The following is a 23,810-nucleotide window of genomic DNA, read 5'->3' as shown; positions in this document are numbered from 1 at the left end:
GAGGTAGTCTTTTGAACTTCCCCAGCCTCATCAGTGCATGTTCCTAACGTTGTAGTGGCATGCTTTCTTCTAAAACTTCACAGACTTTTATCATGATGAAGAACCTAAAAGGCAGGATCATCTGGAAAGAGCAGACTTGCTGGGAAAACCACCCAGAAACTCCTTAAAAAAGAATCCTTACCAGCCTCAGGCTTAAACAAAGGAAGACATAATGCATTTTGTCTTGTCATTGTCTTTTAGTGCCTTTAGTGTCTTTTTTTTTAGTTCCGGGAGTGTTGCTGAAGGCAATACAAGGTTAAAGAAAGTCATCATATAGTCTTAGGTACTACCCATCATATATTGCAGAGCACACTCAGTCAAAAAAGCAACTGGCAGCTGGATGGAAGATGTTTTTGCTGTAAGAAGCCTCACTTTGGTAACAAAGTTGGTAGCGCTTTCATTTGAAGACTCTACAGTGGTGGTACAAATGTCTGTGAGTTTGTTTGAATAGGTTTTGGGTAAACACTTAACAATATGGTAGCTTTCTCTCGGGGTATTATGTATCTGTGAGTTTGTAGCCTTCTCCAGCTCTCTGCTTTCATTTTTAAGCAGACCTAAATGTCTCACTGTGGCTCCCTAATGATGCTGTTTTGTGAGCAGAGGCAGCTCTGATGTTTCTCATCTGAGAGGAGTCTGAGCCTTGTTCCAGGGATAGCCCTTCTTGCCTGTGTAGCAGTAACTTGGTCACCAAAGAGTACACCCTAGCTTTATCCTGCCCCAGAGGCAACCCTTTAATTGGTATGGGGCTCATCTTCCAGCTACAGGCTCTGGGCTGTGGTGGCTCAGCAGTTGCCACAAGAGCAGAGAGGCAGGAACTGGGCCTGAAATCACTGTGGCTGTCCTGTTGTAAACAGACTCCCTTTCAAAACAGGGCTTGTAATTAGGGCCCTGACTCAAATTGCAGCTCACCTGTTGTCTTGGAATTGCACGTGTCCCACTTCTGGGCTTTTTCTCTTTGAGTGACTTTTTTTCCCTTTGGTCACACTTCTCAGCTCCTAGCTTTTGGTGCTGGTCCTGTCAAATTGCAGTCCTGTTCACCTGCCTTTGCAGGGAGAACTTCTCAGAGTCTCAGCTCTGGGGAGATTCTGGTTAAAAGCCTGAAGATCTGGTGGTTTAAGTATGGTCTGTCCTCCCCTCCCTCCCCTCCCATCATCCACCCTACTGCTGAAGATTAGGGCATTCAGAAGAGGAATGTTTGCCCACAGGGTTAGAAGAGCAGGTCAAAGATTTCACAGATTTTAGAATTTGACAATAAAATGTCTCTCTAGCCATCTATCTATGCAAGTACTTGCCTAGGTTTTCTCCTGTTAGAGAATCATTTGCAGTTTCACTTCACCTATTTACTCACCTAGGTAGAAAGTTTTCACCGTGGAGTCCCTCTTATACCCCCAGTTGTGTACTGAGTAGATTTATAAACGGCCTTATTGATGTATAATTATGAAATAACCTTTGAGTCACTTTCATCTCTTTTCTAGTTTTCTGCTTTTTTAAGTGGAATATGCCATAAGAAATACTAGGCATTTGCTTTGATTTTCTGCTTCCCTGTGTGTCTGTTATTGTCCACTGTCAGAGACAGGGATGAACAGGCCTTTGGTCCGATGCTGCAGAACCATCCTTTCCAATCAAGGGTTTTATTAGGATTTTTGTCCAAGATCAGCATCAAGTTACCAACGCCTATAAATAGCAAACGTATGCTATTTTTGAATATTGGCATAATATTGTTATTCTCAGTCTTCTGCAATTTTAGTAGTTTTCCAATTTATTAAAATTGAAGGTCACAGGATTGGAGAACTTGTTAAATGATTATTTTAGGACTGGGCTCAAATTGATAAGATGTGCCAACTTGAAATGTTATGCCTAGCAGATGCTGTATAACGTTCCTATTAGTTACTAATTGGCTTGAAAGTACTTAATTATCTTGTCTTTTTCAAATATGGCAAACAGATATTTTTTTAATACTTCTAGGTTCCCTTTTTGCACTCGTTATTACCAGTTTTGCCTGATATGTCTCCTAGCAGTCTAGTTACTTAGTTACTCATATATCCTTTCAGAGATCCTGCTACCTGTGAACTTTTCACTAGCACTTGTATGGTTCCTTATGAGCTTTGGTTTTTTTTAATATCTTATACCTTTGTACTTAGTACATTTTTCAAATTCTATTTTCACATTAATACTGAGCTAGACTTAGCTGTAGAATAGTGTTTGGGCATCTGATACTTCAGAGCATTCCCTGCTTTCACCAGTGAATGAGGAGGAAAATAATTTATCTTTCTAATACTGATCAACTTAGTTACTCACCACTGATGCATCAGAAGAGCTATGAAATATGTACTATTAAAATATGTAACTGGTTGCAACCATCTTGGTTTCTAATGTTGTTATTTGGCTACCAACATAATCTTGTAGCAGCCATCAATTTTAGGCCAATGATTGTTTTTTCTTTTTCATGATGAGTTAAGGTAGTTATCTTGCATTAAATTCAGGACCTTTGTGTTTGAAAATTTTCACCTGAGCTGTTGAGACATAGATGAAATTGAGTGTTGGTACGCTGAATCAAGTCACCATGGAGAAGAAAAATCTTAACTTGTATGTGCAAACTCTTTTTCTCTACTGGAGTCTTTCTGGGGTTTTGTTCCCACTTATTTTCCCTGCTGGGTGTTTTTTTAAATGTCACTGCAATTAACCCTTGGTAACCTCTGAAAATTATTTTCCTTTCTATTTTTATTCTGACATTTCTTGTTCTATAGCAATATTTCTCCTTTTCTTCCACTTCTTGCATGTGGTACTGTGCTCCCCCTTCTAGTTCCTGAATTTATTCCTTTTTGCTTTAGGGTAAGAGAGTAAATTACCATTTTTGTTTCTGTTTTGAAAATGCCAGGGAAGTCTGGAAGCTCTTGGTTTTGTACCATGGTGAAGATGTAGGCTGTAAAGCAGAGTGTTAGGCTCTGAAGGGAAGGGAAGGCAGGGGGTTGGAGCAGGTAACCTAAGTAACCTGATGCAACTGGGGTTTAAATCGTGACATAAAACGATCCTTTTGAAGATGAAGTGACTCTCACGATACCTCCACTCCTGTTTCTCCTTGTGTATGGTAGTGCTCAATCTGCAGCGGTGGCGTTGTGTGGATAGAAATCTCTTTGCTTTGTGTTTTATGACTTTTAGCCCTTAAAGAATATATATTTCTTCAGCAGAAGTTAACTTATGCTTTCTTTGATCTTGAAAGTAGGTAACAAGAAATTTGCATTCATTTCAATTTTCTCTGGCCAGCTTTATAAAGCTCAGTTCAAAAACTGAAATCCAAAATTAAAGCTCAACTTATTGTGGCTGCTGTTGAATTCAGAGCATGCTAATACATTGCTACCATTGCAACTCTTTGGTGGAGTCATAGTATCTGATAATACACTGTGGTACCACTAAGAAATGAAGATGTGCTGAGAAGCAGATGTAGAAGTCCATTGACTCCCAAACAGTGTCTTTGGGCATAACAGAACTGGAGAAGAACTGGATGTACTGCCCTGGCTGTCCGTTCCTTGCTCCATGTCAAAGATGCATCCAAAAATAAACTACTGTCTTAATATATGCCAAAACCTACCTATCCCCTCATATAAGTACATTTTTGGGTATTGTCTCTGTAGGTGTGGCTGTATTAGCCTCTAGGAAGGCTTTTGCATCCTGCCCTTCTCCCTCCACACAAGCTAGTTGCAGTGGTGCTGGCTCACACGATATCAAGTAGCACAAAATTCTTGGTTTCTAAACCCAGATCCACATTGTTGTTACATCCAGTCCTGGTTTATTTTGGGATGTTACCCACTTTCCATAAGGAAAGGTGGGATTCTCTCAGACATTCTCTTAAGGTGTGCTCCACCAGAGTAAGTTTTGGGACATTCTATTTTGACATAATTGCTTCCTACTTCTAGGAAAAGGCGTAGTGAAAATATGGAAATTCTGTCTCTTAATTTGGAGGCCACAAATTGTTTAGAAGAAGTTTTAGAGACCAAATTGATGAATTCTGGTAAACCCTGAGATGGTGTAATTGTAGAGCTTACAGCCTAGGTTTTTCTTCAGACCTTGACCTTAACTCCTGGTTATGCTCATCCCTCCACTCCTTCCCTCATATTTCAAAGATACAAAAATAAGGCAAAACTTATGCTCTTCCGCTGTCTAGATCCAAGTTAATCATAGCCGCTCTTGCGTGCGTTCACCAGAACATTGCCATCTATTTGGGCAACAAAAATAACAGCCTGTGCCCTTGCATCTAGTATGCAGACTTAAGTATATTAATTGGCATGGAATTCAAAATGAAATGAAAATGGCTGGTAGGCTGTGATACATGGATGTTGTGCCCAACGTTTGTTACGTAGCCGCAAGTGTGAAACTGTGCGTGCTCCAGTTTTTGTTTCTGAATGCTTCTGACGTTGTGAGCTTGTCTGTCTGCTGTTGGGAATGTTTGATGAGAGCTGAATGCGTGATTTTGTTAGTGCTCCTATTTTTATTTTGTTGGTGCTTTTGCATCACTAATCAAATACAAGCCTCCTATTGTTCTCCCTGCAGCTTCCTTCCAGTACATGCTTATATTTAGTTATTTTAATAATAATACCCAGGGTTTGTAATCCTGAAAGAAGCCAGAGAGATGATAAACTCCTTTTCTGATTACTAAATACATTTGATTCCTATAACAGATGGCAGTTATTTGATATGCTGTTGTTATCCAAGCTGTGTGGAGGGGCAGAAACTCGCCGGAGCGATGACTTGAAGGCATTAGAGGATGTCCTCACCCGGTCCTCTCCGCGGAATGGCAGCAGTGATGCCATTTTACCCAACAGCTTCACTTCAGTTATGAACAAATTGTTTTCAGCGTCCTCTCCCCCCCTTGCATACGTAGTACAGAGGCGCGCAGCTCTCCCAGCCCTTCGGGGTGGCTCGGCGGTGGGCTCAGGCTGCTCGGTGCCCAGATTTTTGCTGGCAGAAGGCGGCCGGCGGTGCCTGCGTGGATTGGCTGCCCCCCTGCTCCCCTCTCCCTCTCGCGGTGCGCAGCCCCAGCCAGCACCGCCGAATCTCGAAACAGCCCGATTTACATCCATTCATGAATCTGTGACGTCAGCACGCTTCTGTGCTTCTTTGCAGCAGGCTGCAGGATTGTGTGGGTGGAATTTCCTTTTATTTTGTAACACTTCCTTTTTTTTTTTTTGTGCCTTCCATCTTTTTAAAACAAGAAAATGGAGCATCACATAGGAAATCTTAATCCTTGTAAGTATTGAGATGAAAATGTCTTTTTTTGAAGCGTGCGTGTTTGTGTGTGTGTGTGTGTGTTTAATGGTCAGTGTTACCCTTTCGCCATTTATTTCAGAAGGACAGATGGATGTTGCATTTGTGATGTGAAAGGGCTGAAAAAATGATGCTGAGAGAAGGGAAGAAGAAATGTGAAACCTTAATTTATCCATCACTGCATATAAATCTGATAGCTGGCCTGTCCTTTTGCTTGTCGGTGTGCTAGACATTTTTCAGTTGCAATTTTGCACGTTGTCTTCTTGTGCCCCCCTTTTAAAGGGGAAGGGAATGGCAGTGGAGAATAGATATATATGGAATATACAGGGAATGACATAAGATTTACTAGAGATAGTATAAAGAAGCAGAATTGTATTGTTTTGCCTTCTAGGCAATTGTGATTTTTTTTTTTCCTTGTGGGATAATCAAACAATTCTTCTGTTGTGTTACAGTAACAAATAATTTAATTTTATTTCTGAGATGAAGAAGAGATGTGTTTTTCTTTCTATCAGCTGGGTAGGAATTCGTCCTTTATTATTGAAAATAGCAGGTTGAACTGGCTCTGTTGTGCTGAACACATGATTTTTACCCCTCATTTTCCTAATAAATGAGGAAGCTGGGAGTACCATTGCAGTTAATGATACTGTTCACTGGGGCAAGATTTGTCATATTCTTGCTTACCTGAATGGGGCATGATGTCATGTTTTCTCCCAATGAAATGAGTGGAGCTGCTCTTTATTTTTGTTTTGGGGGGGTGGTTTAGGTACTGCAATAGCTTAATCATATCAAACCACATGTCTCTCAAGTAAATGAAAAATTGGGTATTTTAAGTTGATCCGGAGAAAGATGACATCAGGCCCACGTGTTTGGATATACTGATTTTATCAGTAGGCAGTCTGTTCAACAGAAGAAACTGAAGGAACATATTTTGATTGATAATTTTGAGGGAGAAAAGATGAAAACATTTGAAATAAAAACCAAATGGATGAGTGAAATGAGAGAGAGGTTCAGCTGGTCTGACACCCAAATGTGGGCACTTTTCACAGGAACTGCTGTGTGTGTAGCCACAGACGTCTTGGGATATCCTAGAATGCAGAGGTTAAAGTTGTCATTGGTTTAGAAGTTTTTTGTTGTGTCCCCAAATGTATGTAGGTTTTTGTTTCGAGAGAGAGAATCCTTTGAACCTCTGTTCCTGTAACAGACTTTGGCTGTGAAAAACAAATAAATCATGATTTTGTTGTAGTGGGGTTTTTTGTTTGTTTTGCTTTAACACCAGTTTTGTTTCCTGTATTTTGGGCCTCCAGTCTGATTTTTTGATTTAGAATGGTCCTATCATTCACATTTCTTTGTCCCCTGCTGCCTGATAGTTAAATTTATAGCTGGCATTCATTTTGACCCCTGTGACTGGAATTAGCAAATAACTTCTATCACAGAATATATGGTAGGGACTCTTACCGCTTCTCAGCTGTGTGTGAAGTTGTGTTTAAAAATGTTTGGGGTTTTTTTTTCTGGTTGCAATTTTTAACCTTCCTCTTTTGTCTCCTATTGTAAAGATTTGGTAAGTGGCTTATCTCCAGTGGATCAGAAAATTGAGTAATGATTTATTTGAAAATCTCTTCATAGGGAAGCCGCTTCACAATTAGTAGTTATTACAATATGGTTCTTCTCTAAGCAGTGGCAGGATAAGAAAGGCTTTACAGTATTTCCTCCTTTCTTATGACTTTTTTACACCAAATGTGAGATGGTGACTGATTAGACTGGAGTTATTCATATCTGGTACCCATTCCAGGCTTTCTGCAGCTGAGATGTGTGGAGTGGATTTCAAATAGTAGGACTTCTCAAAATGGCAGAGTTTTAAGATAAAGCTTTTATATATAAAAATAAAAGAAGCCTGTCATTGATCGTGTGAACAGATTTAAAGTCAGTGCAGGTTCCTCTTCAGCTCTGGTCCTTGGGGCCAGGGTAAGCAGAGGAAGGTGCCTGAACCTTGCTGTGCATAGAGCATTTTAGCCAAGCTCTCACCCGAGATGACTTTGGAGGAAGGCAGCAGCAGACTTACAGCCTTTACAACTTTCAGTGCATTTCTCAGCCATAACTGAATCAAAATGAGTCAATTGAGGCAAATGTTACCTCTGCAGCCTCAGAAGAGGCTGAAGCTCTCAGGAGTTTGGCACTTCAGCAAGCCCTGGCCAGCTTATGGGACTTTTTAAAATTTATTTTTAAACCCTCTTTGGAAAATATGTCCCGTGCAGGGACTTAGGCTTTTGTAGGCTGCTGTTTTTGTGACATTACAGCAAATCACTCTCATGTCTTAGGGAGAGGGGAGTAAATATTTCACCTAAAACACATAGCACTTTGGATTGTGTGATATGAAGCTGGCATCTGCGGCAGAAATACTGAGGTGGGCTGGGAGCAGAAACACTGTGTGTACTTACTTACTCCCACCCCTATAAATACTCAACATGCATTTTGACCTCTGTCCTCTTTCCCTGTTTACAACTTCAACCGAAAAGTCGGTTGTTGGAGAGGGTTCAAAGGCATTAGCAACAGTTGGGTGTAGGCCAGGGTGAAGAATAGTTTTTTCTGTGTAAAGTACATGGGTTTTATAATCCTCTGGTGAACCTGTACTTGTTTGTGCTGTTTCTTCTGGAGCAGTCACTAGCTCAGTGTGAGAGGTGCTGTAAGGGAAGGAAAGAGAAAGTCCTGGCAGGGTGTGGGTGGGAGGCTGGACTTTTTCCAGCATAGTGGGCTTGAGGAATGGAGGTCTCTCAGTGTGGACATTTTCTTCATTCCTAGGATGTTTGTCCTTTCCTGTCACCAACCTTCCGTTACCTTCTGGAGGACACCACAATCAGTAATGCAGCTGTACAGCTGTGACTTTTCTGCTGAAACACAGCAAATCTAACTTCACCATCCTTATGGTTTATCAACTGTGGCCAAAAAGTCGTCTAGTAGAGATGAACCAGGGGGCTGAGTGCTGCTTTGGAAGGTCTCTGCAGGGTGTTAGGTGGCACATGTCATGTCAGGCCTCAGGAGGCTCCTCTGTGGTTCTTCAGTCTGTGACTGTGTGTTGTGTGTGCTGTCTTGATTGCGTTACCATCATGTAAAGCTCTAGCAGCCTAAGAATAGGATCACACCTCTTGGATGTTGCTCTAACCCCTTATGCTGTGTCAGTAATACAGGCTTAATAGAGGCTCATGAGCAAGTCATTGTGCTTGCTTCTTTATCGAGGAGTAATCCTCTTTGCTCGTGTATGGTACTTGCTAAATACAACTTAGTACTACCATCATTTCTCATCTGAGAGATCTGCCAGCAGCATTTTAAGTGTCCCCTTCCCATCAGGTGCATACTGGTACGTAGTGTAGTGTTGACAGAGGCCAAAGCATTGTGCATTCACCAGTAATTTATGTGCTTTTGTGAACAGTTGTTTAGTTACTTTAATAGTGAGTATGAAACATGTAAGCTGTTAGTGCTGAGAAGTTTGTGTGTATAGCTTTTACATGTCAAATGTGCTTTGCAAATATTGAATTATTCATATCTACTACAAAAATAAGAACAAGCGTGCGAGTAAATTTACCTGAGACCAGTGTGATGCCTCACATGAATTAAAGTGAGAGTTTGATTCATTCACTGGATTCCTGAAAATAACACTTTGATATTGATCTTCACCCTCAAAGATCTTTCAAACACTAATTAATCTTAATGCTACTCCTTGGAGGAAAATATGATGTTTCAGTTCTGTAACTGGGGAAAATTACAAGATACTGTTTGTTGGTAGTACTGGAGCATTTTAATGGCTTCATGTGGCAAAATCAAAGAGGCTGTAAGGTATCTGTGAACTTAACTTTGAGATTTTCCTGGTTTTTGTAGTTGTGAAATATTTGAATTTAAATCCTTTAATCTGTTATTGTTATTTAGTAATATAACATGGATCTTTAATGAGGTAAGAAAAAAGTGCACAATTCCGAAGGATGAAGAGAGAAAAGGAGTAGAGCAGAGCTTGAAGTCTGTGATTGGGTTTTAAAAGTTGTTTCATATTATGAAGACAGCTGGAAAGATGAAAGAGAAGAGTGTAACTTAAGGTCATTTCTAAATTTTGATCTAAGACAGATTCCAATAGTAATTCAGTAGTATAAAAGGCTAATCAGCGTTTAGTCTGTCTTTTATACCAGCTAGATGTTTTACAATAGTATTGATGAGCCTGTGATAGAGGATATCAATGGTCAGTTAGAGGTCAGAACATTGTATATGAAACTTCTGGTGTTTAATGTATGCACACAGCTCAAGATATGCGAACAACCAGAGTGGGGGAAAACAGAAGTAGCAAATGGGTGTACCAAGTTAAACTGATTTTTCTGAAGCGAAATGCTTGTAACAGTACGGTACAAGGTGGTGTTTGGTTTGTTACCGCCCCCTACCCCCAAAGGCAGGTGGCTGATAGATTATCCTTTCTTCAAAAACCAAGGACCTCAGTTCAGAAACACAGAGAAGGGCTGCTTTGCAACAGAAACGTGTAGTATCCAAATCCTGCAGTGAATATAAGAATCATTATGCAACATCACTTATTTCCTATGGCATCAGATTATGCAATTTCTGAGCAGAAGAATGCAAAGCCCTGGAAGAACACAGTAGCATTTTAGCAGATCCAAAAATACCTTATACAGGATAGAGGAAGCATTTATGTATGTAGTGCTGAAAATATGCAGTTATGTAAGCTGCTTATTTCACAAACTGTGCTTTGCAAAGCTGGCTAGCAGGTGAAACAGGAATCAATCTTGCTTCCATTGAAATCAGCTGAAGAGATCTCCCCGAATACAAGGGAGGGTGGATTGGCTCTTTGTCTGCCTTGTTCACAAAGATGATTTTTTTTTTTTTTTTTTTGGCTTTGTTTGTTCCTCGTGCCAAAAAAAGAAGTGGATGTTTGATTTCTTTTTCCAAATCAAGCACTTCTTCTCCACCCCCCACAATTTTGTGACCTTATGTTGAAGGAGTTCCTAGTTAAATTTTTGTCTAGTGTTTGTGGAGGTAGAAATTCATTCCTATACTGAGAGCTAGTGCAGATGCACAAGTTCCACGCGGGGAAAAGAGTCAACACAGTTCTCTTAAGGTGAAGTAATGCCTTGGGAATCTATTAAATTTCTTTGGAGGAGTCAAGAGCATGTCAGGAAAAGGGATCTGGTTGATACAATCTGTTGGGATTTTGGCAAGAATACTTACCAGAGACTCTTAAAGAAACTAATCACCTATAAAATAACAGGGACGCCTGTCTCATAAATAAATGATTGGTTAAATTATATGAAATAAGAGACAGTAATGTTGAAACATTTTTCTCTAAAAGGAGATGTCATAGGGCTCTGCTTTGGAAATTGCACTACTCATACTCTTTCCACCTTTTCTTTCCTTATCAAGATCATTTAGGAATAATTTGAAGGAAGAGCATTTAGGCTATGAGACTACAGAAGATGTTCAGGATAATAAACACGTAAGCCAGTTGCAGAGAGTACTGGAAGGCTCTTGTGAACTTGAATGATAAAATGTCATTCAAATTTAGTGTTGATTAAATATAATTTAATCTTAACATCCTGTACGTAGGAATTAGGCTCTGACCTAGCTTTTGCTGCTCAAGAATGAGATCTTAAGGTTGTAAGAGAGCCATGGAAGTTAGCTTAACATCCTGAAGAATGCTTAGACACCGGATAGCATTAAAGGAATAGTTAGGAAAGCAGTAAAGAACAAAAATGATCATTATGCCATTATACATTTCTGTGGTGTGCCCACATTGGGGATTCTGCCTGTGGTCTTACTCCCCCAACTCTAAGGTTGAAATATAGGAGAAATGGAAAAGATGTAGAGAGGTGATCAAAGATACAGAGCAGCTTTCGTACGGTGAATGAGAAGGTATGAGCGGGCATTTTCAGACTTGAAAAACGATGTTGGAGTGGAGGATGAGATAGTTCATAAAATCACAGTGAGCTGCAGATCATGGGGAACTGGGTGGCACTGCACTGGCAAGGTTTTGCTAACTGCAGATTCTTCTCCTGGGTTTTGGAGGCAGGAAATGGGGATAGATAAACCTGTCATTTCGGTGTGGTATGATTTCTTCTTATGCTGTAGTCTAAGTGCCACTTATTCTACTCTTGACAGGCTTAGTTGGAATATATAAGGTGCATAGCAAACCTCCAGCTGGCTTTATGCACAGAGCTTGAATTCAGCCATTATGAATATTTCTTGGCTGGTATACCAGACTATTTTTGTCATGGTCAGAAAGGGTTCAGACCAGAAAGCTAGACAGAGTTCTCTTTCTCACTGATACAGCAACAGACAAAAGTACATTACAACTGTGAAATCACTTTTGCCAAAAATGACACGTCCCTGTTTTAGGGTCGACTGAATATATTGAATAAAGGCTAACTTAAATCAGCAGACACATGAGTTCAAACTTCTGTTGTGATAATATGGACATAGCTGCACACAACATAGTTGCATATCTGTGGTCTTAATGCCCATGGCTATGTTAAAATATTCTGTTAACACTTTAGAATGATCATAATAGTTGTGAACCCTCAGCAATTGCTACCACATAGCTCAGGTGATGATTATGGTGTCTGCAAAAGTTAGTTGTCTTACATTGAGGTGGCATCCAAATATTTAGTGGAATTAAGAGTATATATTCCAGTCAGTATTCTTCATGAGGTACAGAAGTAGTGTAGTGTTGATATGACAACCAGAAAGAACAGGGTAAAGCACAAAAAAGCCAGTGTTACGATATTTCAGTTTTCCCGGATAAGTCTGCTGTTTTCTTGTAGAGTAAGTCAGGGTTGTCATGGTTTAACCCCAGCTGGCAACTGAGCACCACACAGTTGCTCGCTCACTCCACCCCCTGCCCCCGCAGAGAGATGGGGAGGAGAATTGAAAGAAAGAGTAAAACTCATGGGTTGATATAAGAACAGTTTAATGACCAAAATAAAATATAATAATAATAGTAATGAAAATAAATATAGCAAGAAGAGAGAGAGAAAAATAAAACCCAAGAAAAGACGAGTGATGCACAGTGTGGTTGCTCACCACCTGCTGACCAATGCCCGAGCAGTGATCGGCCCCTCCCGGCCAGCTCCTCCGTTCATATACTGGCCGTAACGTCCTATGGTATGGAATAGCTCTTTGGCTAGTTCGGGCCAGCTCTTCTGGCCACGCTCCCTCCCAGCTTCTTGTGCCCTCGCTCACTGGCAGAACATGGGAAACTGAAAAATCCTTAACTTAGGGTAAGTGCTACTTAGCAACTACTAAAACATCAGTGTGTTATCAACAATATTCTCATACTAAATCCAAAACAAAGCACTGTACCAGCTACTAGGAAGAAAATTAACTCTATCCCAGCCAAAACCAGGACAGGGTACATGCATAAATGTGTTCAGAGCTGTTGCAGTGACAGAAAATCTCAAGTGCATCAGATGAAGAATTTTCAACTGGTTTATTAGAAATGAATTATGTTTTGGCAATGTCATAATTTTAATATTTAAAAATCAGCTGGATTGTGGCTGAGCATTCATGCAGGTGTGAGATGGGATGTGTGTTGTGATGTGGAAGAAACATGCTTCCTTGAAGGAGCAGTGTGTCTCGAGAAAGAGATCGATTGCTTAAAAATCTCCAAGCTTTTGCCTGGGCTACTCCATAGTTAGCTTAAAGATTTGCCCATAACGTGGGCTAGACTATACCAAGTTAATATGGGTTAGCTTAACAGGGTAGTTTCTTTTTTGATAACTGGACAAAATAGAGCTGCTTTTTTTTTTTTTTTTTTTTTTTTTTTTTTGTGGAGAAAGGAAAGAAAGGCAGAGCAATTCTGGGTGAAACTTCAGGCTATGTTTGTTTGCAATTCCTTCCTCTGAATAATGTCACTTAAAAAAAATCAACCCAAGACACAAAACCTGAAAACAAAGAGGTTGCATTTTGATGATGTATAACTCATTCTCTATAATAAATCTTCGGTTACAATTTCTATTCAAAACAACAATGCAAAACACAAGCATATATTCCAAGTAATGTAAAACCATAGAAGTGCATCAGAAGAGAAATGTCTGATTCACTCATACAGCATTTTCCTCACCAGGAGACCAGGAAGAGAAAAAGTTTGTTGGAATGCTTTGTAATAAAATCGCGTGATTTTCAAAACCCAAAGATCAGAAGTGACAGCCACGGCTCTGGTACTTGCCAACTCAGCAACTCTCAGTGCTTTCCTGTGCTGAAGTTGTACAGCGTGGAAGGTCAAGAGATGGGAGAGGACGGTGTATCAACCTGTTGTAAAAATTCAGTGTAGAAATTGAGAGATAATCACAAGGGGCAGGAGAACTCAGCTGCAAGATATGTGTACCAAGATAACTACTTTATAAGCATGCTTTTTGCATTTTTATTAGATTCTAGGTCATTTTAAATATTATCCCAAGCCGGGAGTATTGCACTATTACTCAGAAAGGTGTAGTTACCTTGCTGCACCTAATGCAGCCAGAAGGAAATCACAGTGAGCACCAGGAAAAAGCAAGGGAACTTGAGGGCTTGAATGTGAGTGGTGGTATGCACAGGAATCTCTTCTGTCCCTGATATTTGCTATGTATCCACTGGCTAGTTTCTGCCAGCTGCTCTTTTGCAGCCCTTAAACACGGATCAGATAGTTGCTTTTATTTCCTTTGTATATTGGAAGTGCAAGCATAGAATATGCTTGACTGGGTAATACAGGAAATAGTGCTTCAAGGAAACTAACTTAATATTAATAGGCATTTGTGCTGTTAGGAAACTGAGTGGTGACCGCTTTGTACTTATGCAACCTTTACAGCATATTAACATTTTGTTTGGGTGCTGTATCTGGAATTGTGATTTGCTACTCTATTTTTAGCACAGCTCTTTAAAGGAGAAACTTCCATTATGGTCCGTGCAAGGCACTTGTTTAACTCTGCCACGTCTTGGGTGGGAGTGTTGATCGGCTCGAGGGTAGGGAGGCTCTGCAGAGGGATCTGGACAGGCTGGAGCGATGGGCTAAGGCCAACTGTAGGAGTTTCAATAAGGCCAAATGCCGGGTGCTGCACTTGGGCCACAACAACCCCCAGCAGCGCTACAGGCTTGGGGAGGAGTGGCTGGAGAGCTGCCAGTCAGAGAGGGACCTGGGGGGGTTGATTGACAGCCGGCTGGACATGAGCCAGCAGTGTGCCCGGGTGGCCAAGAAGGCCAATGGCATCCTGACCTATAGAAATGATAATAGCATGATCCTATAGAAATAGCATGGCCAGCAGGGACAGGGAAGGGATCTTACCCCTGTACTCGGCACTGGTGAGGCCGCACCTCGATTACTGTGTTCAGTTTTGGGCCCCTCACTACAAAAAGGACTTTGAATGACTCGAGTGTGTCCAGAGAAGGGCAACGAAGCTGGTGAAGGGTCTGGATCACATGTCATACGAGGAGCGGCTGAGGGAACTGGGGTTGTTTAGTCTGGAGAAGAGGAGGCTGAGGGGAGAACTCGCCCTCTACAACTCCCTGAAAGGAGGTTGCAGAAAGCTGGGGATGAGCCTCTTTAACCAAGTAATGAGTGATAAGACAAGAGGGAATGGCCTCAAGTTGCGCCAGGGAAGGTTTAGACTAGATATTAGGAAGTATTTCTTTCCAGAAGGGGTTGTTAGGTGTTGGAATGGGCTGCCCAGGGAGGTGGTGGAGTCCCCATCCCTGGAGGTGTTTAAGAGTCGGGTTGACATAGCACTGAGGGATCTGGTGTAGTTGGGAACTGTCAATGTTGGGTTGATGGTTGGACTAGATGATCTTCAAGGTCCTTTCCAACCTAGATGATTCTGTGATTCTGTCTTCAAACCTGATCATTGCTTTGACACACTCATAAATATTGGGCTTCTATAGGCAGCCGTGTGATTTGGTTGCTCTGTGTGTGCGTGAGGACGCTTGCTAGGGCAGATTTTTCCAGGAGCAGACACAGTATCAGGCAATGTGAGAGCATGCATTGTGGTAACTGATTCACTTGCCCTGGCTGGTGCTGATTTGGGTAAACTGTTTTCTAATAGTTTTAAACTGCAGTTCAGACTGTCTGATGTGTTGAGGTGCAGTTTCACTCTTTCTGGAAGAAGTGCACTTTGTGCTCTTTTTATCTGGGCATGGTGGGATTTTGCCTGGAAATGGAATCATTTACAAGGAGTTGTGATCATGCAAGATTACACCGAGCCTCAAATTTCCTTATAGACGTAAAATAAATCTGTTAGCTGCAGAGTGCGTGAACTCATCAAAATAGTTCAAATCAGAGGGTCTGCCTTGAAGTCTGCTTTTGCAGCAGCACTTCATGAAATCTGAGTATCTTAAATATGCACACAGTCCTCCTACACACACAGAGCTTTCAGCTTTTGACTTGAAGACTGCTACAGCAGAAGCATCACTAAGATAGAAACAGAACGCCGCTTGACTATGCTCTTCACTGGAAAAGTTAAGGAGGCACATACAGATCATAACATCCCAAATGGCAAATAGTCTATATATAATGAAACTTTAAGCTTTCAAGAAAATGTCTTTGTTTGCATTGAATGAAACTGAGGTTTCTTTTATTGGGAAGAGTTTAACATGAACAATCTCAGCCATATCTTCGGTACTCTGACCAAAAGAATAGGGGAAACATGACGATAAAGCTTGAAAAATGCTCTTCAATCCCTTGTCTGAAGAGATGGCAAGGTCAGAGACAACCTAATTTGTCTGTGTTAAATCAAATTTTGCTAAGGCAAGAGGTTGCACATTGCAGATTTTACTGTAATATAATTTAAAAAATTCATTTCCCCAACAAGTCAGCATTGATGCATTGTGGCAGAAACTGCCTTCTATGCCCCACCAATGTATCTGGACCACTTTACTTCAAATTGGCTTGATATGAAGTTGCTTTAAAATAAGTGCTGCCATCTCATGCTTTCAAAACAATGAGTTCACTATACCTCTGAAAAATCAGGCTGCTTATGTAAGTACCTAAATAAGGCTGTATCATGCCAGTTTGAAAATAATTTTATAACTTTTGCATGCCTCCTCTCCCCAAGAAGCATATAAGATGGCAGGGCACTGTGCTTTAAGGCTTTTTTAATTTGAAATATCTAAGTCTTGGAGAAGGCAATTTGATCTGGTAAGATAGACCTGATGTCCCCGAATCTGGGGTTTGTTCTTGGCTGGGTTATTGTAGTCACGGCTGAGCTGTGTTGCGATAGCCCTGCTGCAGGTAGGAGGGAAGCTGGACCTGATTGACTTCCTGGGGTCCTTTGCAGCCAATAGGCCTGTGATTCTGTTGTCAGCCTACTATGCAGCACAGAAAATGCACGCAACTTGCCAGAATTTCACCTTTTATTGAGATCAAAAAAAGGGATTCTCTGTGTACACTCGCACTGTCCGCTGTGTTGAGCCCTGATTGTGATGGGAGGCTGCAGGTGTCTGTAGGACAAATAATACCAGAGTAGAATTGAACTGAGGATCAGGGTGGTCTAGTAGCTGTTAGCAGCATAATGTATATATGTTGTGGTGCTTTGGCAGCAGGATGAGAGAGGCTTAACCTCCCAGGAAATACTGAGAAATGCGTGGGGAGAAAAGGAGTCACATATGAGGCTGATAATCCATTTAGAAACGAGGAAGATATGAAATATGTACAGGAAAAGCTGTTCTTTCTTTGTTAAATCTACACAATCAAGCATTCCAAAGTCAGAAAACTACACAGGAAGGTAAAAGCAAAATCCTAGACTATATTAGTGTACTCTGAGTCATATAACAGCAACAATTTTATCCTCCAGGTCTGATTTAATCCTTAACGCACTCCCCATTGTTTGAGATACTTTGGGACACTGTTACCTCAAATTTTTGCTTTGGCTCTTACTCTAGGGTTTCTTGCAGGGAAAACTGACTGATGTTTTATTTACATTGCTTAATATACTGTGTTATGAAAAGCAGATTTCTCTGTAGGAACACTGGTCACACTTTGCTTTTGTTTAAAGAATCATTTGTGTCTCTGAGGCTTTTGGAAATGAGCAGGGGTAGTGCCCAGGAATGCTGAATTGGAGTTGTTTTGGTATTTTTCTGAAGTTCTGCTCAGGTCTGAAACTTTTCCCTCTTCTTCTTTATATTGACAACAAAATCTGTGATCATATAACAACTACTAGTGGTAACCATACTACTACAGTCATCCTACAGCTTCCCACACTGGGGAATCAGTCATTGTAAAACTGGTCACAGGTAGGTCAGGAGTAACGAACTCCTGAGCTTGTCTAATTCAGCTCCTTTACTAGTATGGACTGTGCTGCAATTTTTGCCTCACTTGCTATTTTGCTTTCTTTTAAAGGATGAAGTTTGCAACCTAAATAATGTTCTTCTAATAAAGCTTTTATGAACACCCCATGTGATCAGGCAGAAATACAGAAATGTAAGACAGGCTCCTGGCTGTTCCCATTTGCTGCTTCTGCTGTTGGAGAGGGACTGAAGCCCAGGGCATGAGCTTTTCGTACACTGGGCTGAAGGTCTTATCTCTCATCTCTGTAATGACCTCATCTTGAGAAGTTCTGGGACTGAGCTGTTCCCTTTCGATTGGCTGTGTGCTACCTGGCCACCTCTTTCTTCCTTTCAGTGGCTGTTTGCAGAGCCCGGGACTTTGCACCTAGTGTAACTGATCTTACTTTTTCACAAAATAGTTTCTGTTAATGCCATTCCTCTGACTCCAACTTCATGTGGAATTTAAAATCAGGCTTTGTTCTGTGTTACAGGCTGAATGCGCTTAAGTACTTCTGGCGCAAAGTTTGGGACTCTTGTTTTGGAAGTGGCTCTACCCCGAAAAGTGCTTTGGCAGTGGGGGCAGCGCGACCCCCAGCTGTCGGCCCGGCTCTGTAGAAAGGTGGCACTGCGCTGGATTGTGCAAAAAGGGTCTTGCAGTGGAGCACGTAGCAAGAGATGGGGGAACTTTTTAAAAGGGACACCAGCTCTGTTTTTATATGCAACCTACTAGGAACTTCAGCAGGGACAAAGCAGAGAGCCGTGGGAGGAGATGCTCTTCAGGCTTGCAGGAGGAGGGAGACCATACTGCTCCCGTGAAGCTCTCTCTGTGTTAGTTGTTTATGAAGGTGACATGTACATGGTTAGAGAATATAACATGTCTTGCTGCGTTGAACCTGAAAGGATTAAACTAAAGGACCAGGATGGTCATAACTAGGTGGGACTCTGAGGGAAAAGCTACAAACCATCCCTGAGTGGATTCAGGCCACCTGTATTGCTGTGCTTTGTTTCTCTAATGCCTTGCTTCAAGGGTTTGCAGAGATATTCTGAGCTTGTGGGCTGTGCCAGAGCCAGAAACAGTGACTGGGCTCAAACCATACCTGAGCTGGGAAACACCTGGGGGTCAGTTTCAGTCTGATAAATGCTATAGTAACCATGAAGAAACAGCTCTTTGCTGCAAAGAGTCTTTCATGGTTTTGACCTTTAGGCTTTTGTCTAAAACTTGTGGTGTTTGTTTACCGGGCAATTCCTGCAGTAGGTTACTGAGAGTACTGTGTGAGTGGAGTTTCTGTTGGAATAATTTATTTGTTGCTTTTAGGGCAGTAATTATTTACTAAGTATCAGTGGTTGTCTGGAATGTCTAGTTAATTATCAGCTCACCTCTGTGAAAGTGCACATAGTGAAAATACATAAATAAAAATTTGAAAGTTGTTCTTTTTCCTCTCATTTCAGGTACTGGGTCCATGTGTCACATCTGAATTGTGTTGTACTAATTCTCTAAGTACCAACTCAGACCATCTCCTTGATGCACACTCACAGCATCATGGCCAGTACTCAGGAGCGCCTGAGCTTGTCTTCCTCTCCAAACTCAATTGGCAAAGCTTTCTGTGAAGATAAAGACTTTAGTAGGTTACATGATGAACATGCGCCTACTGGAAACCACCCGTCCCCCGAACTCGTAGAAGATGCGCGTGAGAAGGGCTTGCTGCAAGCAGACCTCGTCGAAAACATGAGCAGCCCGGTCACTGCAGCAGTGCTGACCAGCATCAGCGAGGACTCTAGGGACCAATTTGAGAACAGTGTGCTGCAGCTGCGAGAGCAGGATGAATCTGAAACAGCCATTCCTCAGGGCAACAGGAACACTATGGATGGAGAGGGCAACAGTGGAGCGGACGATGTTAAAGTCCAGTTCAACAGATCAGGCAGTGGGAGTGGGGGGTTTCTTGAGGGACTTTTTGGTTGTCTGAGGCCAGTGTGGAACATCATAGGCAAGGCATACTCCACAGACTACAAACTGCAACAGCAAGGTAAGTAGGGAAACAAACCCTTATTGCTTCTGGGGGAATGTGTGAAGGTGAGGAAAGCAGCCCAGGGCTTTTTCCCAGCTTTCCATGTGACCATTTTTGTCTCGTGCAGCCCTATTATGGGTTTGCAAAGAGAAATCCTGCACTGTACAGGCAACAGCTGTCACTTGTAGCAAAGGCAGCTCATGATGGAGTCAAAAACAATTGCCTGTTCTGACCCATGCCTTGGGCCGCTGTGACAGTGTCTGAATCTGAACCGAGTATTTGTGTTGAGCACAGGGGTTGTACCAACTGCTTAATTTCTGCAGTTTTTGCATGCCAGATGAAAAGCATACGCGTAGGTATTTTAATCATGCCAGGTGAAAAACAGTGACAGGCATTTCTACTCCTGTGTTTGTGAAGGCTGTCTTCGGTTCACCACCAAATAGCAGAAGGATTGCTTTTCTGTGGGCGTATTACATGAACTTTATGTCTTTTTGTTCAGGAGTAATTTTACTTTTTAAAATACCATTCAGTACTTATCTTTCCAGACATATGTCCTTTAATGTTTATACTTTTTTTCATTTAGATGTATAAATGTAGAAGAGTGTGTGTGAGTATAAATATATATATATATGAAAAATATGTAGTTTGGGAATAAGTAATGTCCCAGTCAGTTGTATACATCTATCTTTAGGGGTTCCTGAAAGCTGAAGAGCAGAGTATGCTCTGCCTTTGGTGTCTAATTTCTCCCCTTACACAGGGGGAGGGAAGTGGCAGATGGGAAAAGAACAATCTGTCATTAGAATTAAGAAGCTGAAATGGTTGAGGCTTATCGAAAATGGGAACAGCCTGGCCACTGTACTGTACTGTGGGGTAGAAGTCTCCTGTATTGCTGTGATCATGACTCAGTATTAATCAAATGGTTTTCTGGCATAGACAAATGATAAGATACATGGTCAGAAAACCCATCTGAGTGGTTCATATCTAAACCCCAGAGTTGAGTTGGGGAACGGTTCCTAATATGAGGGAACAGAGCTGTTAAATAACATGTTGGGTGAATCTGCCTTGATATAAACTTACTCCTCCTTCCTAGAGTCAATCTTTTCCAGTTCGTAACTCCGAGTGGGGAAATCCACCACTGCATTGTGGAATGGCAGGTGCCACCAAGCAGCAGCCTCTTGTCTGTCAGACCTGTGTGCTCAGCAAGAGTTTTCTTGGGTTTGAAATCCTTTGGCAAAGCTGGCTCTAAGTTTTGTCTGCATGGTGTAAACTCGGTATGTCACACATGGTTGGGTCTATAAATAAAAAAGGTGACTGAAAGTTCCTTGGGGAATTAACACTATAGGGGTGATTGCACAATATGTCGAGTTAGATGTGGCGAGTTTTGGAAGAGACTTTCCAAGGAAAGGACACAGATGCAGAGTTACGTCGTCTGCTTTCAGCAATTGTATCCCGTACAAGTGCTGCCTCACCAGGTCAGACTTCTCTGATCACTGAGAGCTGCTGAGCCGTCTGGTGCTCGCGTGTGCCTGTAAGCTCAGATGGGTGGCTTCAGGAGAGCTACCTGTGAGGTGAAGGGATTGTATTTCACGTATAATTGAGGCAGCAGATGCGTTGGAGACCACAGTTTAATATGTGCTTTGATGGCCCACTGTGGACACTTTCTTTTGTATGAAAGTCACTAATAAAAAAGATTGAAGTGCTAACTAATGAAAATGAGCAGCTGAGAGTCTTGTTGTGTTTGGGGGGGTGCACGTAGAGCTCCTCTTCATATGCACAGAAGTATCTTGCTGTTCTCAGTGTCAAGAGCATGTTCGGAGCCGTAGATTCATGGATGCTTTGCAGTTTGCTGTTGGCATTAGGCCCTTCCTAAAAGGGCACTTTTGAAATTACTACAGATGTGGTATGGCTGAATATTAATTGCTGTGTGCTATACATGGCCTGCGTGGTTTAGCTGCACCTTCAACGTCTTCACTGTCATAAATGAGAGTGAAAAGATTTTATTTTTTTTTCCTCTGAAGCTGATCAGTTGGACAGATCTCTGATGGTAATAGTACACTTCTATTACCCAAGGATAAACCTTTTTAAACTGTTTCTGTGCTAAAACTTGAGTATTTTGTCAGAATATTCATGTTCTGTTTTCCAGATGATCTCATTCTTGCTTCTTGCCACCAGAAAATCTGCTTTGTGTGTGTTTCATCAGCTACATACAAGCCAGCAGTTTAGTAACTGATGTATGTGATTGCTTTTATTTTTGCTGTCTTTTAGCAAGAGCACAGAGGATGCAAGGTTTGTGTTTGTGCAAGTGCTGTGTGTTTGGAGAAGACAGGCGGAGGAAATGTCTCTGGCTCTTTCAGCAGTAGAGGGAGGCTTGCGGTGGCCTTTTGTTCCCCTGGGAGCTTATTTACAGCTTTGGTCTGGTGCCACAGATCTATGTAGATGATTTTTTTTCCCCATCTTCATGAAACAGCTACTTTAAGCCTTATCCAGGAACAATCCTTTGTGTTGGGCTGCATCAACAACTGGGGTAGGAGTCCAGTTTGGACCTGGAGCCATGGGGGACTTCATGTTACCTGCAGATGCTTCCTGGTACTTTTTGCTGCTCACCAGTGTCCCTGCTTGCCTGGTTTGGATCTCCTGCAGGCCCAAACTCTAGGACATGGTGGTAGTGTTGTGTTGTGGTTTCAAGTAGTAAAATATAAATAGGTTTCATGCCCTTTGCAAATGTATGATACTTGAGTCCGTATTGCCTGTGAAGGCTTGGCTCATCAGTTGGTGAATGAGGGGGAAAAGATAGGAACAACTTTTACATGATTCCACATTATCTTGTTATTGAAATTATTCATTGAGTTTCCTTCTCAACGTCTGAGATGGTCATCAAGAGGAGTGTGCTTCTGTGCTTCCCTTGAGGACCCGTGCTGGGTGAGCTTTGGTCAGCTGGAAGTTGCTGCAGGGTGGTCTGCTGGTTGACTAAGCAATGCCAATTGCTGCAATTAAATGCTCTACCTGCTTGGTGAATAATCATTCCTGCAGGGAGCCATTGCTGATGTGTTGCTCATGGTCTGCCAGTTGATTATCTGAGGTTTAAGTATTTTGAGTTTGACCCATAAAGTAACGCCTGACTCTGTTTTTCCAGTTGTTTACTCTGATTTCTAAAGGCTGTTGGTGAATGCTTTCAGGGAGATATACTTAGTTCTTTAATTTGTGTCTACCAGTTATTTAATTTGGATTTGTTGGGACTCTAGCACTTTATATTAAGACTTGTTTGTGTTTTCTACAGACTCAGTGGAGTTCTGAGCCATTTCCTTTGGATTAAGAACCTGTCTTCAGGAGTTGCTTTCACCTTCCTTTTCACAAGTTACACGTTTACTGTCATTGTGTGCATTTTTGTGTAAACCTGGAGAGCAAGGTGCTTTATGAAGCGTGCTCGTGTTCGTGGGGTTTTTTTGTAAACCAGAGATGCTTCTTGTCATAACGCCAATGCTGGCGAGCAGCCAGCGCTGGCGAACGGCAAAAATTTGCTTCAAATAGATTGACTCAATGGCTCAGGCTGCTCCTGCATTTCTTCCCCATGGGAAACAGATTCCCATCATTCTACTCAAATGGTTCTTAATCACCTTAGAAACGCAAGCTCTTGCGTAATTCCTGCTGCTATTACACTTTAATTTATTTAGGGGAAGGATCCCACAGGTTTCCTTAGGCCCAGAAGAGTCTGGAATAAAAACTGCTCCATCCTGGTACTAGATATCCGTGTCTCTCTTCTGCTGGAGGTGGGGGTAGTGCTAGGAGAGCAGTAGCAAGCCCTGAAGTCTGAGCAACCTCAAAGGATGTTTAGCCAAGCAATGTTAATGGACTTTTTAAAGAAGGCTGGCAGTACAGTCGAGTCTTGCTTAGCATGTCCAGATGCGTTTCCTAGCCACCCTGCTGATCATCTGAGGTGTTTCTCTTCTGGACAGGCACTTTGACTTAACTATGGTTAGTCATCACAGTCATGCATCCAAGTTCTTGCAGCTGGTTTATGCAAGTCCTTTTCTGTTTCAAGCAGTTGATTGAGATGACAGAGGTCTCTGCATCACCTCTTGCATGGTGCGTTTCTCATTGTACCTGTTGTGTAGATGTGCCGTAGCTGGGACAGCCGTAATTCAGGGTTTTGTGGGGTGTTCAGGATGGGTCTATACAGGCAGCGGGGAGAGCTCTATAACCTGCTGTTTGGTTGATGTGCAAGTTCTCAAC

The 23,810-nt window shown here is 41.8% G+C and overlaps 1 protein-coding gene across 8 annotated transcripts in view; it reads left to right on the top strand.

Annotated features, from left to right (window-relative positions):
* MAP3K13 (mitogen-activated protein kinase kinase kinase 13) overlaps positions 1 to 23,810 on the top strand; it is an 81,777-nt gene that overhangs the window by 34,890 nt on the left and 23,077 nt on the right. For 6 of the 8 annotated variants that reach the window (XM_074833452.1, XM_074833460.1, XM_074833459.1 and 3 more), the window contains one exon: positions 19,024 to 19,598. In XM_074833452.1, the coding sequence (XP_074689553.1) occupies positions 19,097 to 19,598 (502 nt within the window). In that variant the 5' untranslated portion in view covers positions 19,024 to 19,096. Of the gene's footprint in view, positions 1 to 4,743; positions 5,284 to 19,023; positions 19,599 to 23,810 lie in introns of those variants that run through there. The other 2 variants (XM_074833454.1, XM_074833457.1) reach the window with 2 other exon arrangements.

Source organism: Strix aluco, chromosome 9 (assembly GCF_031877795.1).
Source record: "Strix aluco isolate bStrAlu1 chromosome 9, bStrAlu1.hap1, whole genome shotgun sequence".
Lineage (NCBI taxonomy): Eukaryota > Metazoa > Chordata > Aves > Strigiformes > Strigidae > Strix > Strix aluco.
The sequence above is the reverse complement of the archived record's forward strand: the minus strand, read 5'-3'. Positions and strand labels throughout refer to the sequence as shown.